General features: G+C 32.4%; 1 protein-coding gene across 1 annotated transcript; it reads left to right on the top strand.

Annotated features, from left to right (window-relative positions):
- The first annotated feature begins 834 nt into the window (after nt 1-834).
- Nucleotides 835-10,018, top strand: LOC139520913 (serine/threonine-protein kinase Nek4-like). Its single transcript, XM_071313998.1, has 11 exons — nt 835-1,093; nt 1,833-2,108; nt 5,338-5,438; nt 5,897-5,996; nt 6,454-6,561; nt 7,195-7,375; nt 7,585-7,632; nt 8,068-8,124; nt 8,438-8,525; nt 8,678-8,777; nt 9,080-10,018. The coding sequence occupies exons 1-11, from the start codon at nt 959-961 to the stop codon at nt 9,209-9,211; spliced, it is 1,326 nt and encodes a 441-aa protein (XP_071170099.1). The 5' UTR covers nt 835-958; the 3' UTR covers nt 9,212-10,018.
- The last annotated feature ends 3,477 nt before the right edge of the window (nt 10,019-13,495 follow it).

The raw sequence follows: 13,495 nt of genomic DNA on the forward strand, positions 1-13,495 counted from the left end.
CAAATAATGAATAACGATGAAAGGTCAAACAAAATTCTATAAAACACAACAGAGATAAACGTGAACAGATCGAGCAAAACGTACCACACCAAAACCGGCGGTGATCTTAGTTGCTTCAGATGGGTAAGCAGATCCTGCTCAAAATGTGGCAACCGTCGTGCTGCTCGTGTTGGAACACATAAGTCTCGTTCAAAGGGTTATTTGTGATCAAAGTACTTGGTAGTGCGATGAGTATGTCATTCAATCATTGTAGTCTCAAAAATCAAATTGTATGTCGTACAAGTCTTTTTATTATGCCAAGTAAAATTCCAATATAATTATAATTCAGCTTCTCTTATAGTCTCTACATAACCCTAGTTAGAAATCAATTCAACTCAAATAAAATTATCTGTTTATGTGTATAATGTTTCACAAGTTTTGATAGTATTATTAATTTTTGTTGTTCCATTTTACCATTCTTCGATGGAGCGCATAAATGATGGCGCGCATAAATGATGGAGCGCATAAATGGTGGAGCCCATAAATGATGGAGCGCATAAATATATTCGTAGTTGAGACCCCCCCCCCCCCCCCCCCCCAAAAAAAAAAATAAAAAAATTATCTACGAATATCGTTGGATTTTTTGCTTGTCACGACCAACTAGAGAAAACATATTTTGTACATCTAATAAATACTTATTACGACTATTTCACAACCGAACCGAGGATTGCATTTTAAATTGAAAATAACCAGTAGTAAAAATTGATCTTGTTTTTCCGAGAACCCAATTTAAATTCCAAACAATCTAAATTTAAATATAGAATCGGGGGTATTGACGTTTTAATAATTGTCATAAACTGTTCAGGTATAAACATCTATATTTATCTACCAAAAAGGAAGTTATAGTAATATATTTGGAAATGTTCCATCTTTGTGATTTACTTTGAGAACATCAGTTTGTTCGTCTGCATTGTACAAGATGGCTGCACCTAATATAATTGGTAAAAGTTGTGGTGAATTTACTGTAGAGAAACATATTGGGAAAGGAACGTTCGGACAAGTTTATTTAGTTACCAGAACTGATCAGATCCCTTCAAGGACAGGGTCATTTCAGGTTAGTTTGTATTTTGGCCTAAACATATATTGTTTAATATTTTTGTTTTAACATATTGATTTGTTTTTATACTGTCATACAAGCTGTTTCCAAATTGCAAAAAAAAAAACACAAAAAAAACCAGAAAACTTAAAAAATTAATTAAATTGTGGTCATCATATCAGCACTATCACTTATCTACTTTATTTCGTTCTTCGTTTTTTGTTTTTATTTACTCTCATGCCATATTACATATGCTACGGTTTCATCTTTCAGACCCCATAGAGAGTTGAATAATTTTGTCAACGCATATTTCACTCAATAACAGCCTTGTTGTTTTGAAATTTAAATTAATAAATAGAATAAGTTTCTTTCTTCAAATCTGATAAAGCGTTACTGATTTTATAGTCTGACCCGTTTCAATTGATCTCCATCAAAGATTAACACTTTTAAAAAGATAAAAACAATATGCAACGCATCTACGAAATTATAACGTTATCAAAACAGTCCATTTTTTTCTCCCCTCACAGTGTCGATCCAGTTTGGAGTGGGGGCGATGGGGCGGGGTTCCTGGGTTTGGAACCTCTTTTCGGTCGCATTTCTATGTGGCCTTATAGTTAGAACCCTTCTCCTTTTTTCCGAGTTGGGACCCCCCCCCCTTTTTGAAAATGACTGGATCCGCCCCTGCCTCACGTTTCATTTCAATTAAATCTTGACTTTGAGTATTTGTTATTTTGAAAGTTTACTCATTTTTTTTCAGCCTACAAACTATGCTATGAAAGTTATCAATTTAAGCCGAGCGAATGGACGAGAGAAAGAACTTCTAGACCGAGAAACTCAAATACTGTCCGACTTGAAACGGTTCAAACACCAGAATATAGTTCAATACGTAGAGTGCTTCCGCCAAGGAGATAGTGCTTATATAATAATGGAGTATTGTGAGCGTGGTACGTTATACGAGTACATCCGACAAAACAAGGTCGTCTCAGAATATATGTTTGTAGAATTCGTCAGACAGATGGCATCCGGATTAGAAGTAAGAAACGCTATTTTATTTCATACTGAAAAAAAAACTGTACAGTTTTACTAAGGATGTTCTATTTAAGGTATAGATCATTATAGCTGTATTGGGTAAAACTTGTCGTTATTGTTTGAGTTCTCAATGATCTTTAACTGTGTACTTGATTAGGTCTTTCAACTTTTTTTACTCGAGTGTCACTGATGACACTTTTGTAGACGAAACACATTTCACGAACATGATTATAAGTCTAATATATTTGATCTGAGACTACTATAATTATAGTAGATCATAGTAGTCTGAGATTTGATGAGCTTTTTTTTTGAAACAATCATCAGGGTAATGTAAAGACTTGGTGTGTTTGTCAATGAAACCATCATCAACCATCAGGGTAATGTAAAGACTTGGTGTGCTTGTTAATGAGACCACCATCAACCGAAGACTTGACAGAAATAATCATCAGGGTAATGTAAAGACTTGGTGTGTTTGTCAACGAGACCACAATATCAACCGAAGACTTGAAGGACAAGGATTTGAAGTAGGATATGGAGAGTTACTACTACCTTCAACAATGAGATGTATCAATTGTAAAGCAAACCGATTGAGGAAAAGTGTGAAAAAATCTACAAAAGACCAATGATAAAAAACAAAAATAAAACATAAAACAGTTTTTAAAGTGAAAGTCCTAATGGAACGACCAATTACCCACATATATATAAAAAAGAAGATATATGTTCGTTTCAGAGGGCTCAATTTTTCACATAAGCCCACAAATCATAAATGTGTCAATGTTAAAAATATTATCTATATTATGACTCTCTAATACTCAATGCAACAAGTTTTCGACACATTTCTTAGTTATATATACTTATATTTTAATAAGTAAAATAACAAGATACAATGACTTTCCAACTAAAATGAATTATAGTAAGTACCTTAAAAATAAGTTGTAAAGCTTTAATATTTGCGATTAAATCTTAGTTTTGTTTTGACAGAAGTTTAATGGGAATTTTCAAGAGTTTATTTGACATATGCATTCTTCTCTGATATTCCTCCGCGGATCGTACCCTGTGTTTCAAACATTTTTAAGTAGATATGTCTTATTACAGAATCCACATTCAGAGCCAAAGTATTTCGCCCTGTCAGAACAACCAGTATTACCATGTACATCAATAAATTACGAACTATTAGTTCAATATACTATTTGTATACGAATGGAATTTAAAATGAAAAAAGAAAATAATAGATATTGATTTGTCATGCAGACATATCCAGTGACATGTATTTCTGTATTGATGTCTTCAAAGCCCGTATGAAGTAGTTATTTTTAAAGCATATAGTCCCAGTGAGAACAACTGAATATGACACCAGTATTATCATATACCTTACATTTTAAATTACTAGCTTTAAAATCAATATACTATTTGTATACATTATTAGCTTACAATTGACGAGTTGCATTTAAATTTTAAAAAGATAAATTTATCTTTTTTAAATGATATGGTTGGTGTTGTTAATCATTCAGACATATCTAATGATACGTACTTCTATATTGATGTTGTTAGTGACGATGAATGCATCATAATCCGTCTTGATCAAACTAACATTTTTGTAGTCAGTAAATCATATACCGCTGCATTTGAATGTGCAAAGAATTGTGGATTAAGAAGCTTAAATCTGTTATTTGCGTTTGTTGTAAAACTAGCTAAAATTGCATATGACCCTTACTATTTTTTAAGTTACATAATGATAATGTCGCTTTATCAGCACCTTTTATGTGAAATCGGACTTTTTTCATTAAGTGATGGAATGTCTGATATGTGCTTTTCAAATGCAATCTTGTCTCGTCTGTGTTATACCAGTATTCTGCACCCGGTGAAGCAATTTCTTTACTATAAAAGCAACTGCATGACGTATGACGACAAATGATTTGCCCGTGGTCCCGAAAATTACATTATGAGCCGAAACTATTGACACTTCCTGGAGGTCAACACCGGATTATGATGGTTTCGTGTTTGCAATCTTTGGTTTTCTGTGTTATGTTTTGTAAAAAAAGGATGCTTGTCTTTTCATCGTTTTATTTATTTTTCATGGTGTTGTCTATTACTAATTTATTAGACATGCTAGTTTGGCAGTAAATAAATAAATAAATAATCTTTATTTTATGAGGATGATCCCATTAGTTGAAACTAATCTTCCTGAGAGTCCTCAAAATAATAATAACATATTTATAAGTACATACAGTGTTATAAAGTTATATTATACACAATATACAACTGTTTTTAAATAATAATGAAAAAGCATATTAATTTGCACAATTGATGAAAAATTTGTAACATTTTGTTATAAAAGATACAAGTGTATTACTCATTTTTATTTCATTTGGTAAACTGTTCCATATTTGAGAACCTGAATATGTAAATGTTTTCTTTAAAAAAAATTGTTTTTGGTTTTGAAAGATTTAATAGTTTTCATCAGCTGAACGTAAGTTATAATTTTGATTTTCAGTAAAATGAAAAGTTTCTTGTAAATAGTTAGGAACCATACCATTTGATGATTTAAATACAAGTATTTAAATACAGTCCATTTGATATCTTTTGTAAGCATTCATTTGGTTGCGTCTGAATATCGTCTGTAGTCGGTAGTATTATGACATTGGGTTGCGTCTGAATATCGTCTGTAGTCGGTAGTATTATGACATTGGGTTGCGTCTGAATATCGTCTGTAGTCGGTAGTATTATGACATTGGGTTGCGTCTGAATATCGTCTGTAGTCGGTAGTATTATGACATTGGGTTGCGTCTGAATATCGTCTGTAGTCGGTAGTATTATGACATTGGGTTGCGTCTGAATATCGTCTGTAGTCGGTAGTATTATGACATTGGGTTGCGTCTGAATATCGTCTGTAGTCGGTAGTATTATGACATTGGGTTGCGTCTGAATATCGTCTGTAGTCGGTAGTATTATGACATTGGGTTGCGTCTGAATATCGTCTGTAGTCGGTAGTATTATGACATTGGGTTGCGTCTGAATATCGTCTGTAGTCGGTAGTATTATGACATTGGGTTGCGTCTGAATATTGTCTGTAGTCGAGTATTTGTATGATATTATACTAGTATCTTTAGTTTTAAACAACAAAAGAGCTGTAATGATTCAAAATCAGAAAGTCTTTTGAAAACATAAGTTGTGTCTGTCACAGTGTGCATAGTATCAGTTACTTTTATTTCATATTAACTTGTACATTTCAGTTTCTTCACAGTAAAAACGTTCTACACAGAGACGTCAAAAGTAAAAACATTTTATTGACTGCCCATAACGACGTCAAAATTGCAGATTTCGGCGTAGCAAGGTAGGTAGACCTAACTTTTTATGTTTTATTTTTTATTGACACCCACTTGATCGATATGATATAGTAATTGTTCGTTACCATTTTACTCCTTTCTATCTTTTCCCTTTTTTCAATGAACTGTGATTATACGAAGTCAGATAACACCATTTGTGCTGCTGATCAGAAAGTCAAGGAGAATTAAACGAACACGTTTTTCATTTTTCGATGTTTGCATTTTCATTTTAAAAGCAAACAAGAAATGTTATTAATTGCATCTAGCCTGTCAAAAATCAATTATATGACAATGTAAAAGTGTTAAGTTTATATTTTCAGTTTTAATAATGCAGTGTAAACATATGAAATAAATTATTGTACTTTAATTAACAGTTTATTTTGTAGAGAAAGTCGATTTCCTATGGATTGATGCTTTAAAAAAAAACGTTGCTGTTACGACATCTTAATTCCGTTTATATTTTCAGAGAGATTCCAGTGGCGGCTCCTGGTAACATGTCTGTATTTATCGGTAGTCCACAATACATGAGCCCAGAGATGTTGGCAAAGAAACCTTATGATGAAAAGGTACAGATTCTCTGGAAATAGTAAACAATAAACATACTTTATTTATTTTAGAGATTGGCATTATTAGGGTTTTTGCCTGTATATTCACGCCCAAGCCTTGGAATAAATCAATATATAGATTGGCATTATAAGGGTTTTTGCCTGTATATTCACGCCCAAGCCTTGGAATAAATCAATATATAGATTGGCATTATAAGGGTTTTTGCCTGTATATTCACGCCCAAGCCTTGGAATAAATCAATATATATGTTATTATTGTTCCATGGGTTATTTATAGTGTGCTTAAACCGTGAAATTGAATAATTTAGTTATGTTTAAAAACAAATTAATAAGTTATTTTTAGGCTTTTTTTTAAATCTATTGTTTGATGCAAGCAAATAAAAGATACATCTGGTACTTTTTTTCTTTCTTTTTTGTATGTTGCCTTTTTATCTAATCCTTGTCTTTATTGTTTTAGACTGACATCTGGAGTTTAGGGTGTACGTGTTTTGAAATGGGTACCGGTGACTATGCATTTAAAGCAGAAAATATACAACAGATCAGACAACTCGTTGAAAAGAAACAAGTAGGTGTATGTCATACTGAAAATACTATATTGAAACATAAAGCCATAAGAGAGTGGTATAAATATATTTCCTGACATATAATTTCGTGTGAGAAAAGAATGAGACAATTTACTCATTGTTTGATTATTATAATATCCACTTTAAAAAGGTTGATAGTATCATAAATACATAAAGTCTTAAATACATAAAGTCTTATCTAAATTTATATGCATATAGATTTACTTGGGAATCATCAAGTTCACTTATCTATGCAGAAGACATTTAAAATATGATACAAAACAATCAAATACAAAGGTCAACTGTTTTTCAGTGTACTTTATTTACAATGATGACAAATAAAAATATCTTGAAAAAGCACTATAAACATGTTTTTGCAATCTCTTTGCTCTGTGGTTATAATATGAAATGAAAGTATCTTAATAAGGAATATATATAGGAAAAAGACGTGCAAAATAAAATGTTCACGATTATTATTGATTGTTTGTTGCTTAACGTTCAGTGGCAAATATTTCAAGCATGTTCAAGACAAACTCAAGGTAAACTCTTTGACGATTAAAGTGAAAAATACACTGACAATAATACTTTCTCGAGAAATATTGCAGACCTAATTTTTGAGTTAATTTTGTTTCCAGCTGCCACCAATGGAGAACGCGGATTACTGTGACGACATTAAGTCTATTATTATGTGGATGTTACAAAAAGAATCTGCCAACAGACCGACGGCCAAACAAGTACAAGAAGCGATAGCGAGTCATAAATGTAAAAATATTGGCACTCATACTGCAGTTGAGTTGTCAAAAGCTGTAGCAAAAGGTACATATATTTACACCCTTTTTGGACTCTATATCACAATATTATTTCCCTATTTCAGAAATTTAAAAAAAATATTTTCTTACAAACATTTAATACGGCAAGTGATATTGAAAATTATTTTTTGGTACTATAGTAAGTGCTTAACATGTGGTATTAGACAACTATCTATCATTTTCTAGTTCTAATTGACTTTTCTGAACATTTTTCAGTGGCACCAAGGAAAAAGGAACGAAAGACATCTGAGACGAAAACAAACGGTAAGATTATGGATCAACTGCGACTTTAAGAATGCATGATGATTAGACATCGTATATCTATATTGTAGATGGTGAAATCTTGAGTTTTTATATTAGAAAATCCCTATTTATATATAAAAAAAAAGGAATTTTAAACAATTGATGGGAAAATTGTATTCAAACGAAGCCCTTGCATAAAGAATTTGAAATATCTAGTGGCAAATATTCCAAACGAGTCGCATTTATTAATTCTTTGACAGAAGCTTTTTTATATACGATAAAAAATAATATTTTTTGTTTATAATCTTTTCAAATAAGCCTTTTTGGGGGGTTTAAAAGTAATATTTTTCAAAATCTAACTAAAATCGAAATCTTAATGAAATATTGAAAGCATGAAACTTCTCAAGATTTCAATGGTAGTTTGCATGATAACTTACAGTAGACATTTTCTTGTAGATTCTGGAAGAGAGAGTGGTGTGTTTAGTGACCATCATTCAGAGGGTGGATTAGCAGGTTAGTATTATAACTGTTCGCTTGTCTTTTTTATTCAAGGAAGCATTTTTTTTTTTAAAGTACCATTTAAAATTATCTTGACGTAAATGTGATAGTCAAATCAATAGGAAAATTCAAAACGGAAAGTACCTAATTAAATTGCAAAATCAAAAGCACAAACACACTAAAGAAATAGACAACAATCGTCATATCCCCGACTCGACACAGACCTCCCACTATGAAGAAAATGGTGGATTAAACCAGGTTTTATAGCAAACTAAACCTTTCTCTTGTTTGGTTTGAACTGACAATTAACTTTTATATATTACTTTAGAGTCTGTAATGGGAGCTACGATGAAGGAAGTATCAAATACACAGAATCAACAAGATTACCTTCAGAAACAGTCAAATAAATATCAGGCGTAAGTAAAAGATAATCTGATTTTACATTTATATAAGAAATCATTGATGACGGTAACGTTGAATTTTTAATTGTCTTTTTCTAAACCTCTGATTTAACCAATCAATATAAAATTATGTATTCCGAGTGTATGAATATTTTTTTCGTTTGCAGACAAATAGTTCGATTAATGGGTGGCAACAGAGCAAGTGAACATGTGACAAAGATTATAAAAGTGTGTCGTAAACATTCAACAGATTACGACAAAATAAAGGTATTTTTACTTTTCAAGTCCGCCAAACTGCATTTCAGAGATCTATGAGCATTTTTGTGTTTCTAGTATTACGAATTTAATTCAGTATCTGAATAGTAATACTTTAGTTACGGTAACCTTATTCAGAACATATACCAATGGTAAAGACAAATAAATAGATGTCTGTCTTAAAATGACATGAAAAGTTAACCTGACTTCTGCATTCTGGTTATATTAATGGAATACATTTTTTAGTCGCCACTTAAAGATACAACAATCTTATATATGTAAATGGTAATAGTCGCTTTATATATGTTTTTCAGACTGTGGTCAGAAAGTATATTCGAGAAGACCGTTACGAAAGGGTGTATCCACTTGTTCTAGCATTGAAAGGAGTAGAAGAGGCCATATCATCTCAGAATCAATCTCCATTACACGGAGATTCAGATACATAGTATACTATTATATAATAGTTACTACCAACAAGCTGTATATCATTTGATGTAAAGTGAATGGCCAGTGTCGGCGTCCTAGGACAATTTTCACGATACTTGAGACAAGAATGAAGATGCAATCAAAATGAATTGTAAAGGAAAAATACATTGTAGGAGTTATGCATATTTATTTCGAGGCCAGTAGATGTGAAGCATGATATGATATTTTTAAAGTTTTTTTTGTAATCGGTGCTTTTTGTCAGTCTCATCAGTGGCATTACTTACAAATGTGTTATAAAACAAAGTTGCCATTTATACATTTCTTTTTTTAACTACTTTAGTATTTGATATTTACACATGTACATTACACTGATTCTCTAATTTCTTTTATTGTGTGCATTTTGTAAGTCTTGCAATAAAAGTACAAAGACAGTTAGCTATCATATGAAAATACACATCGACCTTCAACTTGACTTGAAAGCATCTTATCACATCTCTGCAAACCAATATATACGGTATTTCTACTAATCAGTCTACAATAAACAAAATATGCAATAGATATATCCATAAAAGTAAGCCTTTTTTTATAATATTTTATGTGGAACCCAGTTGTTGTATCCGTTAAATCGGAAAGCTACACCCTAAATATGTTAGTACTGATAATTTTCAGCAGAACAAGGACACATAACTTATTTAATGTCTTTTCTACAAGAAGCTATTAACATATCTTTAAATGACTTTACATGATAGCTGTGATATTCCATTTACTTGATATTGTTATTAACTGTGATACTATGATTTATATGTTGAATAAAGATATAAAACTTAGTTATTTTTCTTATTTTGATTATTCGAAGATCAAAGCATTGTTACTTCACAGAATATAATATTTCACAGTCTAGCATGTGAAACGGATTTAACCTATAAATTACAACAATATATGAAAGACATATTCTCAAAAGATAAAAGAGAGACTTGTTATATTTACTTGTTTACATCGATAATAAACATATAAAAAAACTTATACTGGACAAACCACCATGATCATTTTGTTTAAAACCACACACTGGTGTGTACAGGAAGAGTAATATGCCATGAACCAGTCAATGCTTTCTTCTCATTAATGATGTCGAACAGTGTCGAATAAACTCACCGTAGATAGTACCAGGATTAAATTTTGCATTTACGCCAGACGAGGGTTTCGTCTACAAAAGACTTATCAATCACGCTCGAATAAAAAAAAAGTACGAAATTGAAGAGCATTGAGAACCAAAATTCCTAAAAGGTTTGCCAAATACAGCTAAGGTTATCTATTCCTGAGGTAGAAAAGCCTTAGTATTTCAAAAAATTCAAAAGTTTTGTAAACAGTTACTATACAATTATGACCATATCAATGATAATTCATGTCAGTACAGAAGTGCTGACTATTGGGCTGGTGAGAACCTCGGGGAATTAAAACTCCACCAGCAGCAGAAATGTGAACAAAAAAAAGTTCGATGTTTTTAAATTGTTATTAATGTTGATACTCATTTGAAAATCTTCTAAAATCACAATAATAATATACTGATGTTTAATTTCTGTTCGGAGTATATGCTTGTTTAGTTTGTAGATGTTGGATGCTGGTGTTTATAGTGAATACGTACAATGTTTTCCATTTAAGCGCATACCACACTTCAGCGTATATGTTTCTAGATGGTGAATCGTCTTGTATCTGTATTGTAACATCGAAGGTACCAATTCTGGCTTTAACTCGACTGAAGGGAGAGCGCTATTGACGGCGATAGAGAGTTGTTTTTAAGCTCTCAACTCACTTAGCGCAAACTATGTTTGTCTTCCAATGGTTCCAATGAATCACAGTCTTGATGAAGAATGAGTTTTGAAATTGTTCAATTTAACAGTTTGTTGTTTCAATTGCCTTTGAGTTGTTCTTAACTGAGTTGTTAACTGTATTAGTGCTTTCAAAGTCTACAAAGCGTGTCGGCTTAATGATTCTTTTGGTTGTGCTTTCTACCAAAATTCGTCAGCCGGGACCAAACCCTCAACAACTTTGTACAGAAATACCAGTCTTTGGCTTGTTCTTCTGGACTGTAGGTTTTTAAGTTCCAGTACTGTTAGCATGTTGTTGACCGATCCTTCTTCTCTTGATTTATAGTCCCCTGTGATGAATCGTGCTGCTCTTCTTTGGATTCGTTCTACTTGGTTGATGTTGTTTGGTGTATAAGAGTCCCATACAATTTGCCCATATTCCATCGTAGATCTCACCAATGAATGTATACTGTTTTCTAACAGTCTTTTGGGCAGAATCTTAAGTTGCGCCTTAGAGAGCCTATTGTAGAATTTGCTTTCTTAGTTACATTTGAAATGAAGGTGGTCCATTTCAGATCTTCCGATATCTGTAGTCCCAGGTATGGACTGTGTTGGACTTATTGGATTATGTTTCAATCGAGGGTATATAATTTCAGGCTTATGTACTTAATGCTCAGGATGTAGTATTGCTTTGTGTTGAAGCGCATACCCCAGTCTTTGACCATTTTTCTAGGCTAACCAGATCTTGTTGTAAAAGAGTGTCGTCCCATTGTGCTTTTTTAAATCTGTTTATCAGAATTTCTTGTAGTTTCAGGTCATTGATCTAAAATTTTGATAATTTCCATTCTCAATCTTACACGATATACACACAGAGTAGACGGAAAGGGAAAGGGAAATTTCGGAAAGTGTCAATATAAAACAAATACTTTAGTTTAATAGCCTGTACAATAAGTTAGTGATTGTCCTCTTTCGTTTATATTTTTTATCTTAAAAAAGGGGGATGAAGTTAAGATATAGTATCCCCCATCTCCGACGCCAGTGATAAGCTTCCTTAACTGTATATACCAACTAATCAAATCATGTGATATGGAATACAAATACAAAAACAAGAACAAAATCAAAATCAAAACTAAATTTCATACTTTATTAACGTTCAATGTTCACTATTTCACAATTAAAATTTTCTTTTGAAATAAACAAAATGTTTCCAAACCCGTTTTAGAACTTTTTGAGTAGATTTTTTTCAAAAAGAAAAGTGAGATTTTATTACCTTTTCATACGTCATATAAAAGTAGATTTGACACGCCATACCTTATTATACATTGTTTAGATTGAGTTCGTGTCTGCAATAAATATCATAAATAACAAATCTTTTAAAGATATTTAAACCAATATGTAATACAGCTATACGGTCGGCACTTAAAGTTAACCAGCGAGGATACATACATGTATTTGTAATACAACTATCTGTTCGATGAAATCTATATTTAACCTGTGCATGGATACTTCCTCAATCTCTTTTGGAAATTCCATTCACAAATAGATATATATACGTATATACTTTGTCTGAGATTTAGCCCAACAATGATAAATCTAAAAATTTGGTTTGGTAAATGTTTGTTCTTTCCATAACGGGATTTGAACCTAAATTAAAAAGAAATCACGACAGCCCAACCTGCACAGTGTTGGACTGTCCAGCGCCAAAGACCACTCTTGCTTACTTCATGAAATCTGGTTTTTGTCAGTCTAGACGAGACCTGGGTTATAGAATGAAATTCGAAAAGCCTGGTCGAGTCGTGCCGTTCCTCATAAAATACATCATTGGTCGAGACAATGCCATATCCTTCCTCGTCGGCTTCATCACACTACACGATGTATTGTGGCAATACTTAAGATCACTGTTTTTGTTTTTATTGAACAGCGATATACTACGTTTGCCTTTATTTACCCCATGCCGTAAAGAATGATAACACTTACCATGGAGTTTTATTGAACAGGGGTATACTACGTTTGCCTTTATTTACCCCATGCCGTAAAGAATGATAACACTTACCATGGAGTTTTATTTGACAGGGGTATACTACATTTGCTTTTATTTACCCCCATGCCGTAAAGAATGATAACACTTACCATGGAGTTTTATTGAACATGGGTATACTACGTTTGCCTTTATTTACCCCATGCCGTAAAGAATGATAACACTTACCATGGAGTTTTATTGGACAGGGGTATACTACGTTTGCCTTTATTTACCCCATTTCGTAAAGAATGATGACACTTACCATGGAGTTTTATAATTGAACAGGGGTATACTACGTTTGCCTTTATTTACCCCATTTCGTAAAGAATGATAACACTTACCATGGAGTTTTATTGAACAGGGGTATACTACGTTTGCCTTTATTTACCCCATGCCGTAAAGAATGATGACACTTACCATGGAGTTTTATTGAACAGGGGTATACTACGTTTGCCTTTATTTACCCCATGCCGTAAAGA

Source organism: Mytilus edulis, chromosome 1, assembly GCF_963676685.1.
Source record: "Mytilus edulis chromosome 1, xbMytEdul2.2, whole genome shotgun sequence".
NCBI lineage: Eukaryota > Metazoa > Mollusca > Bivalvia > Mytilida > Mytilidae > Mytilus > Mytilus edulis.

Excerpts from the sequence above, each read along its gene's own strand:
- LOC139520913 (XM_071313998.1), top strand. The coding sequence starts at position 959 with ATGGCTGCACCTAATATAATTGGTAAAAGTTGTGGTGAATTTACTGTA. Across the intron at positions 5,997-6,453 it reads AGAAACCTTATGATGAAAAG|ACTGACATCTGGAGTTTAGG; the intron begins GTACAGATTCTC and ends TTATTGTTTTAG. Across the intron at positions 8,526-8,677 it reads CAGTCAAATAAATATCAGGC|ACAAATAGTTCGATTAATGG; the intron begins GTAAGTAAAAGA and ends TTTCGTTTGCAG.